This window comes from Prorops nasuta, unplaced genomic scaffold, assembly GCF_024137725.1.
Source record: "Prorops nasuta isolate Cenicafe-Biocafe unplaced genomic scaffold, Cenicafe_Pnas_1.2 PNAS00015, whole genome shotgun sequence".
Taxonomy (NCBI): Eukaryota; Metazoa; Arthropoda; class Insecta; order Hymenoptera; family Bethylidae; genus Prorops; species Prorops nasuta.
This window is the reverse complement of record NW_027116812.1, coordinates 644856-667182: the sequence shown is the minus strand read 5'-3', so window position 1 is coordinate 667182 and position 22327 is coordinate 644856. Positions and strand designations below refer to the sequence as shown.

At 45.2% G+C, this 22327-nt stretch overlaps 1 protein-coding gene across 1 annotated transcript; it reads right to left on the bottom strand.

The window, feature by feature from the left end:
• Positions 1 to 1922: 1922 nt before the first annotated feature.
• Positions 1923 to 21791, bottom strand: ftz-f1 (ftz transcription factor 1). The gene is made up of 5 exons (XM_066736703.1): positions 18814 to 21791; positions 4802 to 5535; positions 3536 to 3794; positions 3341 to 3441; positions 1923 to 3219 (listed from the first exon to the last, which is right to left on the bottom strand). Exons 1-5 carry the CDS (start codon positions 19973 to 19975, stop codon positions 3073 to 3075), a joined length of 2403 nt encoding a protein of 800 aa, XP_066592800.1. The 5' UTR covers positions 19976 to 21791; the 3' UTR covers positions 1923 to 3072.
• Positions 21792 to 22327: the final 536 nt, after the last annotated feature.

The window sequence follows — 22327 nt, the reverse complement described above, 5'->3', positions numbered from 1 at the left end:
CATCGTGTTTTTAGTATTTCGGGAATTTCAGAGGGACAGCTGCATATTTCCGTCAAATGATTTTTATCGATAGATGATTCTAAAAGGGAACAATAATTTGTTAATAATAAAGATATATTTACAATCACTGAATTTGTCTACATAATTTACAATTGCCAGCTCCTAATGGCAGTGTTAACAACGCATAATAGTATATTTTTAAAGTTAATTCCAATGAAATATTGGATCAGAGAATCACATTTATTATATTAAATTAAAAATTTCGCCAATTATAATTGATAACTGTACATCAATATGTAACACAATGTATAAAACACCGCAATTATTGTTGTATTATCTAATTACAATCATTAATAAACGTGTTTGTAATAGAATCAATTGGACGATTAAGTAATGGACATGTACAAAGACAATAAACTTGAAGCGACACGTAGAGCAAGATATTGGTTTTATGCAAAAATGGTAATTGGGATTGATACAAGTTGTTCCAAAATTGTCAGACCGACGTGTTCAACAATAATTTAGATTATTACTAAGTAGAGAAGAAAATGCAACAGATAAAACGCTATTTTTAGATCGTCGTTTTACCCGTTTTACCCAAAGAGCAATCATTGCAACACTGCGCGGGTTTACAACAAAAAATTACTAATAAAATAATTAAAAATTTACCGCACTTCCGATTCCCACAGCTAGACTGCAATACATTAAACACTATAGTAATAAGAGGGAAGCAGCAAACGTTCACACAAACATTATGTTTCTCTTGAAAAATTGTTATTTGATAAGCTGACATGATAGAGGGGGTTAAAATTAATGATTAATGTAAAATAACGTTAAAATTTTATTAAGAAAGAATTGCTATCTGGGTGTCTATTCTGAGGTATGTGGTTGCTAAAAAGATTAAAGATATAAAAATACAATTAATACAGCTCTTATGAAGAGGTAGTCATTCGTGTTTGAGTGAAATACAACCAAGCTACTTTAAAGAGAGGATGATAATTCTATTCAAGCAAAAATACTTTTGTGTGTACCTGATCGTATAACAATGAACCAGACGATTTGAAAATTTGGAAACTTGTTAGCATATAATCGTATATGTATATGTTTACTCAAAGCCAAACGTGAACAGAGAGAGAGAGAGAGAGAGAGAGAGAGAGAGAGAGAGAGAGAGAGATAGAGACAGGAATCTTTGCCTTTATGATAAATAAGTATTGTATGTTTCTTGATAAAATAGTTCATTTCTTTGATGATAATATATGTAGCTTAGAAAATCAACTGGAATTCCTGCTGATTAGATTCGGCACACAATCTTACTCTCTAATGTGGTATCCAAAGATTGATCACATTGTATACGTAATAAATTATTATTTATCTATATAGTGTTTTATATTTGCAAGAGTACGTGAAAAAGATTTAAAGTAGTAGTAAAATAGCATCATTCCCAGGTACTTGTTAGGTAAGTGAATAAAAACAGCAGGAATAACAGAGATAAAGTATATGTATATCCGTTCACGTATGTTTGTATTTATATATAATTGCAAATGTATCATCCTCAACATTCATCAATGCAAGCAAAGATTCTTGCTCGAGCGTGGTGTTCGCATTCGGTCTTTGAATCTAAAACGTGTGTTTTACCCAATGGCTTAGATACCACAGGCGTCAAAAAGACAACCTTCACAGCACTGAAAAATTTCTGACTATTGACTAAAAAATAATAATCTATTAGTGAAAAATATTCCAACTATATTCGATCGCTATCTTAACATTTAGTAGATATCTCTCTATTTAACAACTGCCATAAGACGATATTAATAATCTTACAAATATATATATATATATATATATACTATAATATAATATATATATATCATTTAGTATTAATCGCTAGACAATATAGGACCACATAAACCTTGCTCCAGTGATTCTTTTATTACTTAAACAGAATCTTTATTATGATACAATATACAATAATAAAATATCGCAATTTGTGGTTATTCTTTTTCCGCCACCTATTTGAAAAAATAATAAAGAGAAACATGATTATATGAATAAAATTCTAAAATTAGTGAAGACATTAAGTAGCTAATGATTTTTCTCATTAAGCAACAGAAATATATTTATTTCATTAAACTATACACAAAATATTATAATTACATATTTAACATGATTTATACTATACAACATAATTGGAATGTGTTAACTAGTATTTACAGTAATAGTAGCCCTGCTGTGTGCAAATATGACAAAATGCAGATTTTTTTTTATTTCTCGTATAGGAAGTTCTAAGGATGCCCAGGTGGCCGTGCGACAAACATGATACATGTAGAGATATAAAGTAAAATATATCACATACAATTTTTACTGTCACTCAAGTATGCCCATTGAATCCCTCACAAATCCGACTGGAGAGTCTGATATTTGTTTTCGCATTAGAAGATATATTTTGTTGTTTCAAGTGAGAGCAAGGCTTCAGTGGTATGCTTAAAAATAATCGCCTCTAGGTATTAGAAAAATAGCTTTACTTATTTAGACAAAAAATTTGCCTGCCCTTTGACCAATATTTTATTTAATCACCCTTTGTACTGTTTTCAAGGCATCTTGCTTACTGTTTCCCTGCGCTTATACCCAATTCGTGGGTAATTCATCATGGATACATCTCTAAAACTTGAACATCAAATATAGAAAATATATGTCATTATGTTTATATATTTAGATACACTTTATAATACATATACTATGTATATATGTAAAGTATGTACGCCTATACTTGATTTGTTTGCAATAGGTATTTTTTGAACCAGGGCCCCTCAACTTGGTCCAATACCTTTTAGTAGCAGCAGCTCTTAATAGGTACTTGAGGTCAACACTGTCCGCTCTGACGATTATAGGGCCCCTAACAGGACTTTCGAGATACCGATACATCCTAATCGATCGGGCAAATTAATCCGGTCAAATCCATCCCTCTTTCCACACTCTTACTCTTCTTCCTTCGTTCCTCCTCTCATCTTTTCTTCTCCTCTTTATAATTTGACTCTATCTCATACATTCACACTTATACATAAACTATTCTTATTATTTCCTTTTGGCGTGAAGCATCTCCATGAGAAGTGTTTGCGTCGGTGCTCCTCCATTGCAATGTTTCTGGTAAAGGTGATCCTCCCCCCTGCTCGCTACCACATGAATTTCCGGTAATACTGCTAGCAGCTTGTTAAATTTCTCCTAATGCAAAAATTACATTTTCACCATTAATAATCAAGCACATATATACACGTTTATAAACCAGAAGAGTTTGAGCAGGATAACTTGTATTTTAGGAAGAGACAGAATAAGGGATACGTACCGGTATCGAGGGATAGCACGTTAACGTGTAATCTAGAAGAGCTTGTTGTACTTGTTCATGACCTTCCTGAACGTGCTTTTTATTAACTAATCCGCGAACATCTGAAAAAAAAAAGGAAAAAATAGAGTGTGATTCTCATTTGGCTGACGATCGATGAAAAATAGAGATTGTTGTAAAAATGACGATTGTTCTTACCATGATTGAGCAGCATTAGGAATTTCATACAGATGTAATCGGAAAGATCGAATTTGAGGTCTTGCAGTTTGGTTGACAAATCGTTGAAAAGATCTGCCAATGAAGGAACTCCAAGTAGGCCGAGGCAAAGGAGATCAAACTTTTGGCCATTGGGAAGTGTGGTCTCGTCAGGGAGATTATTGTGTAACCTTTGATGAAGATGATCAAGCACCAACATATCTGACCAAGAATGCTGCAGCAGCTTCATTTGGTCGTCGACCTATATTAAAAAGAAGAAAAAAAAATTATCATACATTGGCTATTATTTCGCAATAACATTTGCATATCTGTATCAAGATCAGAGATCTCAATTCTTTCTCGCTCGTATTTTCGTTTTTTTTTTCTTTTTCTTTTTCTTGTCTTTTCTGTTCTTTTTTTCCGCACTTTCATCATTCGAGTTATCTTTACTATCATTTATAAATAACCTCATTAAAAGACGCACGAACATTGTGCAATCAACGATAATAATATAATTATGAATATAGAAATAATCGAAAAGGGCAAAATAATCATTTCGCGTCGCATTATTTAAAGTCTTTCTCTTCGAAGCGTTACGCAACGTAATGTAAGCAAAAGTTCAAAGCAATGAGGTGTCATTGTTCATTTTTTAGAATATATAATATTTTACAAGTATATATATATATATATATATATATACGTATAGTAGATATTTAGGGCATAGTTGTAATGAAATTTTCAATATTAAAATGTTGTTGGTATAAAGTGAGCAATTTATAATTAACACAGGTCTGGTTTGGGGCAACCGCCATAACCCAGAAACGTATCTTGTTATGACCTAGATATGAGGCGATGCTTGAAATCATTCAGTGATTGTGCAACGCTGTTGGTTACCTCACATCCCCGCTCGTGCCACCAACAGACCAGCAACGAGTTATTTATCGGTAAGAGCTAACAAGTCTTTAAAGAGATTCTTTATAATTAAAAACATTATATATATATAATATATTTATGGAAAGAGAGAGAGAGAGAGAGAGAGAGAGAGAGAGAGAGGGCTTCTTTGGGTGAAAATGATTTATCTTTCAATTGAATTTCGCTGGTGTCGTCAAAGCGATGGCTGGAAAGAGTTGGAGTTTCGTGACAATTGTTACATAAGAAGAAAGAGAGAAAGGTGGGTCGAAAGAAAGTGAGTGAGGAAGGGAGAAAGCTACAGAGAGAGAGAGAGAGAGAGAGAGAGAGAGAGAGAGAGAAGACGCGCGAGAAACTTACCTTGAGATCTTTGAAGAAAATGGAATTCCTCGCCCAGTCGACCTGCGAGAAGAGATTTTGGTCGAGCACTTTGCACATAAGTTCGAACAAGTCCACTTCACACTGATTGTACGTTTGATTTTGCAAAAGTCCAAAAAGGGATGCCTGCCACTCGCGGTCGTCGACCGTTTGCACGAAGTCTCTAATCATGGGACTAGTTTTGAGAGTGGCGGTGGAGCCTGGTGCGGAGCCCGGGGGTCCATGGGGTTGGGCGGATTGTTCGCCGAAGCTGAAGGCCTTGGGGCTCGGAGTGGTGGAGTTGGCAGCCCAGAGTTTGCTGTCAAGGCTGGAGTTGAGGTTGTGCAGGTGATTACCGCCGGAGATGTTGGGCTGGGAGGAGGGTGCGATCAGCTGGTGTTGTCCAGCACCGCCTCCACCGGTGACACCTCCGCCGTTACCACCGCTGCCCCCGTTGCCGGCCTGAGTCGTGACCAAACCAGCGGCCACCGCAGCCGGGGATGGGCTCGAGTCCGGCGATGACGTCAGACTCGAAACCTGAGGTATTTGGATCTCTTGTTTGATGTGAAGAAACGGCGTGACCGCCGATGGATAATTCGACGGGTCGCCCAAGGTCCCGCGAATCGTCTGCAGCGCCAGCTGCCTCTGCCTCATCATCTGCAGCTTCCGCGCTCGGTCTCTCTTGTACATCGGTCCGAACTTGTTCCTTCCTCCTCTCATCCGATCCGCTCGTACAGCTGTCGAACAAACGATCCACGCGCTAATTAAAATCAAGAGTATCCGTATCTTTCTCCTCGTGCTTTTGCATACTTCTTCCTATATCTATATATATATATATATATATATATATATATATAGTACACATAGCCTACAACGCACAAGACTATATACACGAGAGAAAAGACCTTCCGATCTCGGCTAGCCTTGGAGGGAGGGGGGTGCGACGCGGGCGGCGATGTCGAGCGAGCAAACCGGAAGTTCTCCGTCTTTCTTGCTCGGTGAGCTAATTGCATCCAAGTAGGACAAAGGCTCCCTTGCCGAGGCAGGTTTATCCCGCTTGGCAACTTTGCTACTCGCTTCTTGTGTTCCGTTAGCATTTTCGCACGTATACATATATATACATAGTTTTGTCGCGAAGCAACGCAACGCATACCGTAAAGCAAACGAGCAATGATCGCAACACGCGTCCTCCCTTCGAAGCATCTTCTCGACCGCAACGTACACACACACACACACACACACACACAGTGAACCGTTCGATCGACCGCGAGTGTTCCGCTCCTCTGCAACGCTCGTCCAACTCGCTCGCGCATCAACCGATTCATTCGCCAAATCTCCGACTAACCGAAGCTCGTAAAATCGACCTAACTTGACCCAAAGCAGCCTTACCTACGATATATTCAGTCTAAAACTTCTCGCATAATCACCCGTAACTAAATCGCCGCCCGCTCTCTACCATTCTTTCGATTTTAAGCCGTCGCATCGCTGCCGCTTATACACGTGAATATTTTAAGCCTCTCTGCCTTTATTCCAATATTGATTTGCTCCACATTCTATACTCGTTTTTCTTCTTTCGTTATTTTTCTTATTATTTGCACGCACACGTGCTCCCAATCATTGGTACACGGAGGCGCAATAATGTCAACAAGGAGAAACGCCAGTAAAAACGCGCAGTCCATCCCTATTTTGTTTACATAATTTAGCAGAGAACTGTATCTCTGTTTACGCGCGATTCTCGGACCTATTCTTCTGTTTGGACTCTGTTCGTTCCCCCACTACTGCTGGAATCGAATGGATCCTCCACCGTGTACCTCGAGTATCGTATGTATGTACGAGCCAATGGAATCGAGTGGCAAGAAAGTTTGCGCGTACACGGATGATCGGGATATTGAGAAGATAGGGGTGAAGTGGTTAAAGTAGCGCGTTAGTAGGGCGTGAGTAGCCGAGTAGCGACGTTGCCTATTTTCAAAAGGAGTAGAAGAACGCTGGTGGCGGTTGGCGCGTTCTCGCTATTCGTTGTCGCTGAAACTGCAGCGTCGCGTCGGTGCGCGCTCGTTGAAAGTGAAAGGAGGTTGAATCGCTTGCTCCCCGTCCACTTCTGCCTGCCTGCTTGTGTTGTCCCCCCCCCCTTCCCCCCACTCTCCTAGCCGCTCCACATTGCCACTATACCAGCTCGAATATCTCTCGCCCGTGCCTCCCTGCAGAACCGCTATCAACGCGCGCCGCACCGCCACTAAGCAGATCAACCCACCACCATCCTCGTTATCACCTTCGTCATCATCATCATCATTATCACCGGCCAAGTCCGAGTCCCGCCATTATACCCACTTAATTATACCGCTTCGCCTTGTTACCTCTACTTTTCCGTGCTTATGCCTTTTCACACGGCTGGTTTCTCTCTCGCACGCGTGCCTGGCATTCCACTCTGTACCCGATTCGACTCTGTTCTACCGAGTCTCATCGAGACGCGCGACGATCGGAGTGTTCCTCTCCTCGAAGAGCGTCTCAGGAGAGATTGGGAGGAGAATCACACAATAAGGATCGCGGAGTAATCGTTGAGTTTTTTCGAGGTTCGACAAAGCGTGGAGAGTCGAGGAGGCAAAGCCTCGGGTTAAACTTGACTCGCTTAATGCCGTCCCGCACTTGATCTTTCCCAATCGTCTGTACCGTATAAGAGCCGATCCTCCTTGCTTTTTCACATTGTTGCTGCCTCTCCGTGTCGTTCATATTGGAGCGAGCGACCTATACCATGTCGCGCGCGTGTGGCCTCCTGCTCCCTTGGTGCTTGAGGCCGCGATTTAACGAATCTCGTGGGTGCGCCACCGCCGCCGTTCTCCCCCCTCCTCTTGGGTCTCGTTTCCTTCAGCGCCGATCAACCGCCCCCGCTATTCCCCCTTAAATCCCGTCTAGCTCGATCGCGACTGCTCGGTTCGGCTCGGTTCGACTCGGTTTGGTTGCTTCTCTCGCTCCCCCCCCCCCCTCCACCACCCATCCAGCGCCAGCACTTTACCAAAAGGAACGCCTAGCCCCCGTTATATGCACCTTCGACCCAATACATACCATAACTTTGCCACCGCCACATACCTCTCTCAACGAATGCGTATATCAATAATTTAGTGCTTGTGGAGAGAGAGAGGGAGAGAGAGAGATTGAAGTTTGTATTTTTTTCTCTCTCTCCTCTTCGCCATTGTTGTTGTTATTGTTTTTTTTTTACAGCAAAAGACCTCGTTGCCTCGATTCTTTTCTTACGCCACCGATTAGGATCGCGTTCCGGCAAATGAAGAAAGCTTGTTGGTTCGCTGGCTTCTTTCGGAAGAGCCGGCTTTGCCTCTCGAAGCCGCGCGCGCACCGACTCGACTCTCGATCGTACTATCGATTGCGCGCGCGGAGAGCTCGCCTTACGAAATTCCAATACGTAAATAGATAAACTTGTACGATTATACGCGAACCCACGGGCTTATTATTTTCAGGTGATTTCGTGGTTCGGGAAAGGAGGCTAAAAGGGACGGCTCGCGCAGCACCGTTGCCTGCCAGATGGATTTCGAAATATCATTCGAACAATCCGCTTCTCGACTCTCGGTGGAATCGGTCGAACGTCCGAATGGATTCTTGGGCTACGATCCTGAAGAACGAACGAGTATGAAGAACCATTGTGTTTCGTGCCAGCACGTGTTTGCGGCCGACAGAAGAAGAGTAAATCCATTGCGAGGTACAAGAGGTTTAGCATTTTAAAGCTTCGAGTGGAACAAGAGGAGATTGCTTTCCCTCTTCATGGGCGTTGATCCTTTTCATCAACAATGGTCCATTGCTCTTCCCACGCAGGAATACGCGACAAGTGGGACCGTACTCCCATACGCTCCTGCGTTTCCTCGTTCTCGTTAAACGAGGACCCTGAAGAACCGTTTACATCGGATGTATTTTTTAACGTCCATTATGAAATTTTATTCTCGTTACTTTGCTTCGTCCTGCGTCCGCGTTATTATAATAATATAATAAAAAGTGAATGAGATGAAAATATTGCGAGGCGAAGACCGTAAATCTCTCCGGAGACGTATAAAGTGTTTCTTCGGCATGACGCTGATCTATAGGAATTTCTGACGAAGCGACAGCGGTCGATCCTCGATCGTCCTATTAACCGGAAGTCGGGGCTCGGCGTTTATCCCTGAAGGCACGCGGCAAACCAGTTGTTTTCCGCTATGCAAACCGTTTCTTCATTGATACACGTGTGGGTGTCCCACGAACGATGACCATGCCAATACCATCGGGTAGGGTATGAAATTCTAAGGAAAAAAGTTCTAAAAACTGTTTGGCTAGCACTCTTGGTTAAAAAGTTATTTGCAATTAAAGATTCTCGGTTATAATAGCCGTTCTTAAAGAGGAAGATTGTTTGGTCACATTAAAAGGCAAAAATGCTAAGATTCTGTGAATTAGAATAGTAAGAAAAACAAGGCCAAACATCCAATTGAGCCTATTGAAAAACGAGCGACCGAGTTTTCAGTATGAGCGCTATAAAAACAATCAAAACATAAACACTTTGGAGAAAATCTATGAGCTAAGTTTTAAACTTTTGCAACTTTCGTTTAACAAATGAATTATTTATATTTTTAAATTGTACGTATTTTTACGATGAAAATGAGTCCAAACGTGACATAATTACGACTATTTTTAGCGATGCTATTAATTAATTAACTCTATAATTCACGTAATTATGTTGCGTTTGGACTCATTTTCATCGTAAAAATGCACACAATACAAAAATATAAATAATTAATTTGTTAAACAAAAATTGCAAAAGTTTAAATCTTAGCTTATAGCTTTTCTCCAAAGTGTTTATGTTTTGATTGTTTTTATAGCGCTCGCACTCGAAACTGTCGATCGGCCTTCAACCACTTCAATAGGCTCAAGTGGATGTTTGGCTTTGTATTTTTCTTAGTATTTTTATTCACAGAATCTTAGCATTTTTGGCTTTTAATCCGACCAAAACAATCTTCCTCTTAAAGAAGGACTACTATAATCGATAATCTTTAATATCAAATAACTTTTTAACTAAAGGTGCTAGCGAAAAAGTTTTTAGGACTTTTTTACTTAGATTTTTGTCCCCTGTCCGATTGTATTCACATGGCCATCGTTCGTGGGACACCCAGTATAAACGTGTCAAATGTCAAATAATAAAGTATGTCTCTATTAGATCCTCATCTTCGGAAAAGAAAATTATCACCGATAGACTTCACTCTCAACGATCGCTCGTTCCTCTTTTACATGCGAGTGCAGCGCAGTGGAAGAGAATTTTTCATAGTGACGAAAAGAAAAAAATTGAATTTTGGCGGACTAAAATAGATCGTTAAAAAATCTCTCCCTCTTAGGTTTGCGAGTCGCGTTTCGAGTTACGTTCTACGATAGTGCAAATGGCGACTGGAATCGGCCTGGCGATTTTTGCCGAAAGAGTTTGACCACGTTGAAAAGGTTTCAGTTGGCTTCGTCCGTGTAACTCGTTTACCAACGCGTCCTGCGGGAGTTTCCGATCGAGAGCAGAATAATGCTCGCTCGATGATTACGCGAGCGAGACACACGCCTACCGGAAGAGTTTCATTTTCGCGCGGAATTACCGGTAGCTGAAGAGTAATCGTCTTTTCTTCTCTTCTGTATAGGCCACTGGAAAAAAAAGTACGATGCGAACGGTGCGCGTTTTCAACCAGTCAACGACAAAACAAATTACATTCCCTCTTGAAACATTAAACTCGCCGGTGAAGCTATATATGTATATATATATACGTTAGAGGATTGGAAAGAATCAACTGGAGGGAGGGAAAGAGTTAAACGTCAGCTTCTCTGTGCCACTTCGCATAGCTCTTTAGTCATTCGCTTAACATATTTTTATTGTTAAGCAAATCAGTACTTTCCCCTCGCGCCTTTTACCGCGCGACGAGTGAAATTTTTCGAGTTCCTAAAACCTTAGGAGAGGTAATCACTTCGGGAGATATAGCCGGTTGCGAAAGTCGTGTTCTCTCAGTGTATTTGCTGCATGTGTCTTACACACATACACACACACACACATATATAAATTCTCTTCTTATAGAGGAATCGATTACTTGCTATTTTCTTCAATGATTTAAATTTATAATGAGACTAAACAAAGAGGGGTGTGATCCAAAAGATTATTCGGCGATTTATCAAGACAAAATTAAGCGTTCTTCTCTTATCTCTATAGAAAAAGGAGAAATACGAAAGAAACAAGAGACCAGTTATAAGTTCTATATAATTACTGGTTGAGCATTAAGCATTATTTTCCCATAGACAAATCGATTACTCGATATAGCTTTGAATCATTTAAATTTATAACGAATCCAAAAAGAGACGGTGGCAATCCAAAAGATTATTCGGCAATTTGTCAAGGCTCTGTAGAAAAAGAAGAACGATGAAAACAGAAGCCAGAGACACAGTTATAATTTCAATATAATTACTGGACGAGTTTTACGAATTATTTTCCCATAGACAAATCGATTACTCGATATCACTTTGAATCATTTAAATTTATAACCAGGCAAACAAGAGAGGGTTGCGATCGAAAAGATAATTTGGGGATTTATCGATATACCATAAGTGTCGCGTTATCCGTATAAAAAGTGGAAAAAAGGAGGAAGGAAGAAAGAGGACACCGTGTGTGCTGTTTGGTTGGTACGTACGGAATCCGGTGGAGGACGCACGCGTATCACCGGCGCGCATTGTCCCGATGACGTCAGGGTACGCGCCCTTCTCCCCACCCCCCCCCCCCCTCCTTCACCGCAGCCAGCACCCCATTCTCGAGGGAAGCGTGTTCGGTCGCGAACAGGAGACCACGTGACCGGAGTCGCCCACGCATGGACCAATGGCAGAGCGGCCACGGCCAGTGTGAAGTCATCCGAAGCAGGGACGCGCGCCTTGCGAAACTGCGCGCGCGTTCGCTCGCGCAAAAACAGAAAGAAATAAGGAGAGAGAGAGAGAGAGAGACGGCTGCGAAAAAGAAGAAGACGCGGGAGGGAAGGAAAGAAAGAAAGAGGATCGGATCCTTCGCAGAATTCCCCTTGAAGAAAAAGATATAGCCGGCGTGAAAAGCGTCATTTATTATCGTGACTCCACAATTAATGATTTCCAAAGGCGCATTCTTCCTGACGCTAGAACGAAAGTATAAAAAAACACGCATACACACACATACACTTTCGTTCCTCTCTTTCTGCAGAATCTCAGCAGCGGGTTTTAGGGGGGGGGGGGGGGCGCAAGTGGAAATTCTTGTCAAGATTCTTATCGGAACGCGGGGAGATGGATAATTAACTAATTCCGTCCGATAAGGCTATTACGCGGCGTGTGTCAAATATTTGTCTCGTAGTGCCGAGGAGGAGGGGGAGGAGGTGATAAAAGATTAGGGGGATCGCCCTGGTCCCGGTCCCGGAGCAATTCTGCACCTTCGTGCACACAACGAAGCTCGCTCTTTTTCTCAACGAATTCCGCTCGCGTCGAGGGTGCGAAGCGGCAAGAAATTTACGGTTTTATTGAATTCTACAAATCGAAAACTGGAATTACGCAATTTTTTCAACCTTCCCCCTCCCCCTATTCGCCCGCCGACTCTGCAGCTAAAAAAACTGCAGAATCGAGACTACTCTCACGTTGAGCTGGCTAATTTTTGCCAGACGAAAAGATCATTAGGAAATTCGTCGATTGTCCGGAATTTTACGACGCGAGGCACGAAAAGTCTTCGTGAGAGTAATAATAAAAGGGAGGAGGGAATAAACACATGGCGGACAGATGCAAATATAGAACGTGCCGTCCCCCTCCGCCCCCCCCCCCTTTCCTCTTGCTTTCTTGCTGAGACTAAATGGCACGCACTCCGGGCATTATTGGCCTCTCGCGTTTACGGTCTGCCGACACGTATCCGCCGCTTGGAACTTATCTTGGAAAATTGTTCGAGAGCGAGTTTTCCCGAGCCACGTGAGTCATTTTCTCGGGAAAGTTTGGAAAAGTGGGAAAGAGCCGAGTGCGATATTAATCGGAGCGACACGACGCGCGATTGTCTCTCGTGTGGTGTCGCCTGAAATTCGCGAGACATACAATACACATACATACATACATACATATATATATATATATATATATAGAACAACAGTCGATGGATCCTCGTGAGTCGGTAGTTTGCACGGAGCAAACGAGATCGATCGTGTCTCGCGTTTGATTAATGAAAGTGAGAAGTGGTCGATTGGCTTTGCCCGTCGTGAGCTGTGCAGGACTGGAAGGAGAGGGTTGGGGGGGGGGAGCTTGCAAAATCGAAGAGACTCGGGATAGAACGCGCGACAGTCGACTAAATCAGCTCGTCGAAAAGCAGGACGATTCGGTTTGGTCGGCCGATAGACACGACTCGACGCGAATATTACCGCGGCAGCCACCCATTAATCCCCCATTCTTAAGTAACGTAAGGTCAGAGGCGTGCACACGCGCGCGCGCATTCTGCGGAGAGAACTTTGAAATTTTTCCCGGAGCGCGATCGACGATTTCTTCTTCTTGCGAAAACGCTCATTCGGTGCAGTACGTGAGAAAACGAGCTGGAGCCAATTTTAATTGATTAAACGGATCCTATATATATATATATATGCAATGTATGTGTGTGTTATAACGTTAGGGTAATTATCTCGTTCTCGTTCGGCGCAGCGTTTACCGGTGTGAAACCGTAACCGAAGGGTGCTGCTCGTGCGTTTCTTTTGCATCGCTCGCTCGGACTTAATTAGTCAATAGATATAATGACAACTCTATATGAATCACGCTGCCTAGTATTTTTTCTCTTTCTCTCTTTCGTTTTTTATTTCTCCGCTGCACGCAAATGGCACACGCTTGGTTTCGACCACAATATGTCTATATATATATATATACATATATATACGTAGGTAAGAAGAGAAATAATAACATCGAAGGTCGCGCAGCTCTTTTCCTAATGCCGCCAGACCGCTCGAGATTTTCCGCTCGACTCGGGAAAACTCTCTAAAGCTCGGTCAACGAATTCGTAATGCTGGTAAACTGCACTGCATGTATATATAATAAACGCGTAGGACGGTATCATCCTGAAGTTGAACGTGACTGACGTAACCTTGGGATAAGAAGAGGGCAAAAAAGAAATATGATAATTCCGTAGAATCTATAAGTAGCTGCCACAGCAAAGGAACTGGCGCGCGGGGCGCGAAATGAATGACAGTGGCGGAACTCGTTTTCACATGACGGGCTTGAAAGCCCGATTTGGCGCAGCATTCATGCGGCTGCAGCCAATGAAAAAAGTATGCGCGCACGCCAACTGACCTTATTTCCACAAGTGATAATTTAACCAGAATACTTTAGAATACATTTGCAGTTAACGCGCGAATTCAGCGTGCATTCACTTTTAATTTATCTGAAATTTAGCAATCGTTTCTCCAGTCTTCGGCTATCTCTCGGAAAACCTCCAGATTTTTGGAGGAAATTTCGCCGAACGAACGAAAGAAGCGACAGAGAAATGGGAAGATGAATATTTTTGCACTGTGTACTGTGCACCTTATATATGTGTGTGTATGTGGGTGTGTAGGACTATCGGTAGAAGAATCGACGGGACGGAATAAAGAGTTTGGGAGATGAAGAGAAATTTCGCCATAGCTTTGCTTCCGAGCGGCGAGTCGAATGGAAATGGAGTGTTAATGGAAAAAAGAGAGGTAAAAAGGCTTTCACCGGTGCGCCAGGAGGATTACGTGGTAGAGAAAGAGGCGTTGGGTGGGTCCTACCTCAAAATTTCTAGAGACGCGCTTGCGCAAGCGAGCAATCGAGGCCCGATATGCGAGTACGCGCTCTCTACCGGTGAAACGCGCGAAACTCTGCGTATAGGGAACGCGCGGGAACGCCCAAAAGCTTTTTCTATATATATATATATATATATATACATTAGACAGTTATTCTTACACCGCGAAGTGCGTACAGGAGCGAACAGCGAATTATTATTTTTACTCCTTTGCAAATGTCTTTCCCGTAACAACGTTCTTTCACAAGTTTTTTCTTCTCTCGAATGTTAATGAGAATCCGACGAGAAGCCTCTGTGTTATGCACACGAATTTCCTCGCAGTGCACGTGTACGTTTTGTTGCACGCGACGACCAAACGTAAACAAAGAACGTCTGGGGATTCGTAAGCGAGTGTGCTCATGCGGGAGATTCGTCGACCCTCCCCCCTCCCCCCTCCAGAGTGCCCGCGCAGCCTGCCGAAGAGCAGCCAGTGATTCTCATGTACGCCGCGAACCTAACCTAACCAAGCAGAAGCGCCCTTTCGCGACCACCGCGCAAACCACGAGAAATGTTCAAAGCTACGCTTATCGGTCGTTTTCATCGAGGAAAAATTTAGCAGCGTTTTTCTTGCAAAAACTACATTGAATAATCGTGAAATTAAACCACCTCGGTAAACGATAATTGTGGGAAAGTGGAACGCAATGAGCAGTCCTTGGCTGCCGCTGTGGCTCGAAAAATCTCCAACGGCGTCTTTTCGTTGACGCGAGCACTCTGGCGTTTTCCCGCCATTTTTTTTTTAAACGAAAATCATCGCTTCTATGCTACGTATATCACCGAAAATAAATATGTAACGCGATATAAAATATGCGCCACAGTCGTGCGCGCGGTAATTTTTACAGTTTTTCAACAGCGCGGAGAACTTTTATCGTGGACATTGGAGATAAAGAGAATGTTCGTTTCGTGCGAAACTTGATTTTATAATAATGGCGAATATATGTGCTAGGATGGATCGCGCAAAGTAGAATTTACCACTGGTTCGGAAAAACAGGAGAGTGCATGCAGCGTCGGTAGAGATAATTTTGTTAATTGGGAATTTTTAATTACGTCAGGGTAGAAGCTCGTTAAACTCCCGTGAGCGCGTAGGATTTCGACGAAAAGCTGCAATATTGATTTGACGAACGTGTTGGGTTAATCGAGATCGGCCCAGTACAATAATTCAAACCAATTGCTGAACGCTCAGCCACATTATTCACACCTGTGAAACTGAAAGTTGGAGAGTTACCGCTCTATTGCCTTTTGCTGCTTTGCTTTACCAAAAGAATATGCTGCCGTATTATCGTTGCGTTCGGGGAGAATTGTGAAAGAAGTGGAAAAGGAAATCTCGGCTCGAACTTCGTCGGTGGCGTAGTAGTGTAACGTCTTTGGCATACCACGCACACGTACATACACATACACGGGAGTCCCTTCGGCTATTATTATCATCAAACCGCTTGTATAAATTCATTAGCATATCCTATATAATATATATATATATATATAAGATAGGATTTTCTATAGGCTCGAGTACCTGCGGTACTACATTTTGCCACTCTCTCGGTTGTTGTTGTTTCCTCGTCGACGAGCAAGGGGTAAAGTTGGAATGACGCGCGGATAAAGATTAAAGAGCTCTCGTGTTCCTTTCGTAAAGACTCGCAAGCACTCTGGAAACTTTCCGCGTTAAGCAATAAGAGGTTGCCGTTGTAAGAACTCCGTGGAAAACGGCGTGCAAAGGCGGCAATTGCGACAGTCTCTGTTTCGAGATTCGCTTAATCGCCGGGCCTTGGGGCCTAGACCCAGTTTACTCGGATTGCACTCCGTACTTCGACTACTCAGAAACGCGTGTTTCTATAGCTTATTGCATTTGAAAACATAGGGTAGCGCGCGAGTCTTTTGTAAAAAGCTGTACACGAGGAAAGAAACGTAAACATAAGCAAAGGGGTTCGCGGTGAGCGAGCGAGAGATGCGAGGAAGGGGGGGGGGGGAGGAGGGGAGGGAGACCGGCGCTCGATAGCTCAAGAGAGTGAAATTGTCGAAACGAGGCCAATTCTACACGGCTCCGATAGAATCGCGTAAGAGCGCGGAAAGAAAAGAATCGATTGGCGGAATGGCATTTTAACGAGTATAAGAATGGAAAAACGAATCGTTGAAAGTCTGGAGAGAGAGAGAGAGAGAGATCTGTCGAAGCATCGTCCACTATAATATATGTACACTGCGCGCGCTACAATAAACAACGCTCTTACACAATACAGATATTACGAAGGGTCGCGGGTCGGAGAGCGCCTATACGGTAAACCGGAGAAGATAGTTGTGTGCAGTGACGAAATAATGAAAAGCGTCTCTAATTAATTGGGAAAACCGAATGTTATACATATATAGCGCGTGTAGGTGAAAGATTTGTGTGGATATAGAGAGAAGCGGTACCGTCGCGCGCGAGCGCGATCGAGTATTTGTGCGTCGAATCGTGCAAGTGTCACGTCGGTAGGGGGGAGGAAGGGGGGGGGGGAGGGAGGGGGAAGGGGCAGGGTAGGGCAGGGCAGGGCAGGAGTGGAGCGCCGCATTTCTGTCGTGTGTCTAACGTAATAAGGTTAAGTTCGTACGTGCGGTTAGCGCTGACGGAGATCGACGAGTGGAGCCGAGCGCCGACGAAGTTTAACGCGCTTTGTCGAAAGCTGCCGAGCTCGGGCACACGCGTCCACGCGAAAACGCCTTTGACGTATCGTTGTCGTCGGTCGCGCAACTATGGAGATGTTAAATAAGAGATAACGTAAAAGTTGATAATAATACCGCGCGGCATTAATGTACTGTTAACGGGAGGCACTCGCTCCACTCTCCGTACCTATCGACAGCTCTCGGCTTCGTAAAATTCTCTCAACTGTATATGTATTCGGTACTCTCCGTGTATAGTGCCGACTATACTCTTTATTCAGCTCGACCTATATATCCCAACTGTCTATCTATATAAATGCTATATACACGCGCTGCTATAGGTAAGCCGATATCGACGAGTCTTTTAAACAAAATACCCACTTGGTGGCGCGCCTAACATATCGAATATTCACTGAATTAAGAACGCACCGCGCCGATTAATAATAAAAGTTCGACGGCGAGTTGAGTTTTATTATAGCGCGAGATGTATCGACTGTACACTATCGTCTCTCAATGGGATAGGTAAATTGCGTAACTTTTCGTTCACTCTGCCGTGCGTCTTTCCTCGCCGATACGCTCCTTGAATAATATTAATTTTCCTAGGTGCTTGTAGCGTATTTTTTGACGCATTCCCCTCCTCCTTCCCCCCCCCCCTTTCCACCCTTTTAGTGTACACACGTCCAATTACCGTTTATTTATTCGGATAAGCAAAATAACGAAAACTCGTTCGCATCGTAACTATAACCGTCGTTTATTGCTATACCGTTGCTCGTCACAACTCGCGATAATGCCTCGCGCACACTCCGGACAATCTTTTCTCCTCTCCTTCTCTCTTTTTTTCGTTTCTTTACTTTGTCTCTTTAACGCACAGCAATATAAGCGTAATTTATGCCTTCCAACAGAAAATGTCAACGCACATGTAACGGCGATTAGCACCGCGAAAAAACTTGCATAAGTCTCGAACCGGCAAAAGCATTTTAAACATTTAAAACGTCACTGCGCTTATTATTATATCACTTGATTTTAAGTATACGACGAGTGCTATTTGGATAAACGATAGAGAGAGAGAGAGAGAGAGAGAGAGAGAGAGAGAGAAAAAGCTGTAAGAAGCTCGTGTGCAATCGTTAGAAATTCTCAGTGTAGCACTAACGCGAAAGGAGAGTTGCGGAGCAAGATAGATATTAGATAGGTATCTATATAGCTACGAGCACGTGTACGCTAGTCAGAAATAGAGAGAGAGAGAGAGAGAGAGAGAGAGAGACGCGCAGGAGTGGCGCAAAACACGAAAACAAACTCTCACGCTAATAAAACTCGGCGAGTTGAATAATACGCAAAAGTGCATATTTATTTTTCAATTGGTATCCACGCGGTGATAGTCGGTAGTGAGGAGGAGGGGGAAGGGGCAGAGAGGCGGTTGAAACACGACGAGTTGCGTGCTTGGTCAAACGGTGTGTGTACGTGTGTACTCGCGCACGCGCGCACGTGTGTGTTTATCGAGATAAAAAAGAGGCCGAGGCAGAAATTTTGGTGCAAGCTTGGGAGAAAAATAAAAAAGAGATGAACTCACCCTCGAGTTTCATGCCGACCTCTAGGCACTTTTGAAAGCGACAGTAGGGACACCTCTTCCTCTGGGTCTTGTCGATGTGGCAGGACCTCTCGGCGACGCAGGTGTAAACCTTTTTATTCTGGACGGTGCGCTTGAAGAATCCCTTGCAGGACTCGCAGGTGAGCAGGCCATAGTGATAGCCGGAAACTTTGTCCCCGCAAACCGGACAGAGCTCTTCGATGACGATGTCCTTGGTGTCCGGGAAATCGGATGGACAGGGTATCGAGCCGGTGACGACCCCGACGCCAACCTGAGCGAGACCAGGGTGGCAGAGGGTAGCAGCCGGCATCGAGACGTTCCCGGTGCCATTGGCATTGCTCGACGGGTTACCGGAAATGGGTCCGCTTCCGCCAGCGGAGTTGGAAGCACCATTACCAGCCGGATTGCCAGCGTTATTCCCGTTGCCGGTAGCGGCGTATTGGCCGGCAGCTCCGCCGCCGCCACCGCCGCCACCGCCTCCACCGCCTCCACCACCGCCACCACCCTCCAAACTGGAGGAGGTGCCGCATCCGGGTCCGTTGGTGCCGCTGGAGCTTCCGTTTCCTGTTGACGAGAATAGACACGTGTAGACCTTCTTTCCCCCGCAAGAATTGTCCATGGAGGCGGCACCCCCGGTACCGGGAGCACCGCAGCCCCCGCCCGGACCACCACCGACCCCGGTCGGTGAGAATAGGCAAGTGTATACTTTTTTATTGCTGCAGGGCGAACTGTTTCTTTTGAAGAAACCCTTGCAGGACTCGCAGGTGAGGAGACCGTACTGATAACCGGACATTTTGTCACCGCACATGGGACAACGCTCCTCCAAGGAGGAAGCGTCGAAGAAACCGGTGTCGAAGCCGGACATGCCACCTTGGGACTGAGTCTGGTGATTGTGTTGGGACATTTGGGATTGGCTCTGTTGCTGGTGGCACAAGCTCGACGGTGGGCTTTGGGCGCAATTCGCGTAAGGGGAGGAAGCGTATTGCTGTTGCTGTTGCTGCTGTTGTTGCTGATGCTGCTGCTGCTGCTGCTGCTGCTGTTGGGCAGAGGAAGGCGTGCCCTGCGGGCTGCCCTGAGGACTCAGATGGAACGGCGACATGTGCAGAGATATCAGGCCCGAATGCTGCTCCATCTCCAATAACATATCACCCTTGCGCAAGCAACGCACGGAGTAGCGTGCTCGCGTATCGGCGCATATATGCGCTTTATCTTTCCCGCCAATTGGCCCTTTTCAGCGTGTAAACCTGGCCGAAACCGCCTCTTCTCCACCTTTCCTTCGATTATGCGACGACGACGACGACGACGACTCTACGAGGAGGAAGTAGCGCACTGGGCTAAAAGGGAGGCCCGAAAGAAGCACACTGGGGGCCACCTTAGGCACACCGGAGGGAGGGTATCGATCACACCAGAGCCACGCTACTATCCTACTGCTGCTTAGACTACACCGAACGAACCACTATACCGCAGTTTTAGGATCAATCGCCAGTGGGAAGCTTTGCTTTTCGAGCTAGACTCTACACGTCCGCACCATTCTTGTTGTCATACCCACGTGAAAACTGTCACTGCACACGTTTTCGACACCAATCACACAGAATCCCTCGCCCTACTGCTCTCTATCCCTCTAGCTGTCTATCCCTATCTATCCAACTCTCCGCAAAACCGTGTGTCAATGTACGAATCTAGGTCTTCCCGAGAAATAAATCATTGGTCCTCACTGTAATCCAAGAAGAAGCAGAAGAAGAGAAGCACGGTGAAACACAAGAACACTGTCGAACGTAGTATTATATTATAGCGTGGTCGTTGTTAATAATGGTAAACTGCGGATAAGAATGCGCGAGAGGTAGTAAAGGCGCGCGCACACGCGGTTGCTCAAAAGGCGAGAGCGGATGTGTTTGAATATAGAGGCGACGGACACACAAGAGCGCGGTTGTACGTGTTGTAGACGGGCGAACGTCCACGCACACAATGCTAAATGGTTTTAGCAGTAGTGGTATAATAATAGGAGAGCGCGCGCGCGCGTTTCCGAGGAAAGAGAGTAGCGGAGTGGTAGTGGTGGTGGATGAGGATGACGATGACGATGATGTTGGTGCGCGAGGGCGAGGGCGCGCGCGCGCACGCGATGATCATACGCACTGGTTTGTTCGACTTGACAGCTCAGCGATCGGCGTGCGACTAGTGCGACTCGTCCGTTGTCGGCTTTCCCGAAGGGCCCTCCCCCACCCCGGCCCTACCGTCGACACTTGTTCAGGAGGCCGCAGGAGATGCTCCAGTCACCAAACTACCTTGCCCCAAAACGGACGTTCGCGCGCAACCCCCCGACGACACACACACACACACACACTCGCGCGCGCACGCACACGCACGATCCTCTCCCGAGCGTCGTATCAGCGATTCAGCGCTGCACCATTTACTACCGGTCTCTCTATCTCTCACCGTTTTCTTTTCCTTCCCCTTCTGAAACTACCACCACCACAACTGTAACCACCACCACCACTGAGAGGCTGCTATCGCGAGCAGCTTTCGGTCGGTCACGGCAGTGGCTCAAGCTTTTTCACGTCTGCACTGTTTTTTCGCGAGAGACAACAACACCAGCGACGAGGACGAGGAGTCGCGAAGAGATCGGGATGATTCGGCGTTGACTCGGCGGCGGGTAAGCGTGTTTCCTCGTGCGATTCGTAGAGGCGACGAAGATGGGGAGGAGGGAGGGAGAGGGGGAGAGGAGGAGGATGCGATGGTGGTAACAGCGGTGGTAGTAGTAGTAGTAGTAGTAGTAGTAGTGGTAGTGGTGGAGGAGGAGGAGGAGGAGGAAGAGGAGGCGGCAGCGCGGCGGCGGCGGCGGCGGCGGCGTCGTCGGCGGCAGCAGCGTCGAGCGACCAACGGAGCGCGCGGCATAAGTGAAAGTGATTGAGCGGCAGCAGCGCATGCCAGTGCTGGCCTGCTGGCTAGAGGCGGCCAGGCGGGCCAGGTGCCCGACACCACCGTAGGAGAGGTGCCTCGGCGACGGCGGCGGCGGCGGTGGCGGCGGCGCGAGCCTCCTGGGGTGGGGGGAGCCGCCTCCGAGCGTGTTCGCGCTTCGGACGCCAAGCTGCTCCCTCTGCCTACCCCCTCCCCATCCTCCCTCTGCCATACACACCAGAGAGAGAGAGAGAGAGAGAGAGAGAGAGAGGGGGGGGGGTGGGGGGAAGGCAGGGCTGCCGAGGGACGCCCAGCACCGACGGGGAAGGGGCCACCACCAGTAAGATCCGCCGGGGATGACCTACTTACGGAACCAGGTCTATGTCGGCTGCAAAAGTCTTGTCCGTTCCTCCCTCTCACTCTATTTCTATTCCCTCTTTTGCTAACAATCCGCAGCTTTCTTTCCTCCGTTCTTCCTTCCAATCTTTGCTCTCCCGAAACTCTTTCTTTTCTCTTCGTCAATTTTTCCTCCGTTCTTATCGCGCCGAAACGAACCCAAGTTGACGATAGAATTTTCATAAAATATGCTACGTTTGTTCTT

Coding starts and splice junctions, on each gene's coding strand:
- ftz-f1 (XM_066736703.1), bottom strand. CDS start 19,975: ATGTTATTGGAGATGGAGCAGCATTCGGGCCTGATATCTCTGCACATG. Junction 3,442..3,535: donor CCTAATGCTGCTCAATCATG/GTAAGAACAATC, acceptor TTTTTTTTTCAG/ATGTTCGCGGATTAGTTAAT. Junction 3,220..3,340: donor CGTGCTATCCCTCGATACCG/GTACGTATCCCT, acceptor TTTTTGCATTAG/GAGAAATTTAACAAGCTGCT.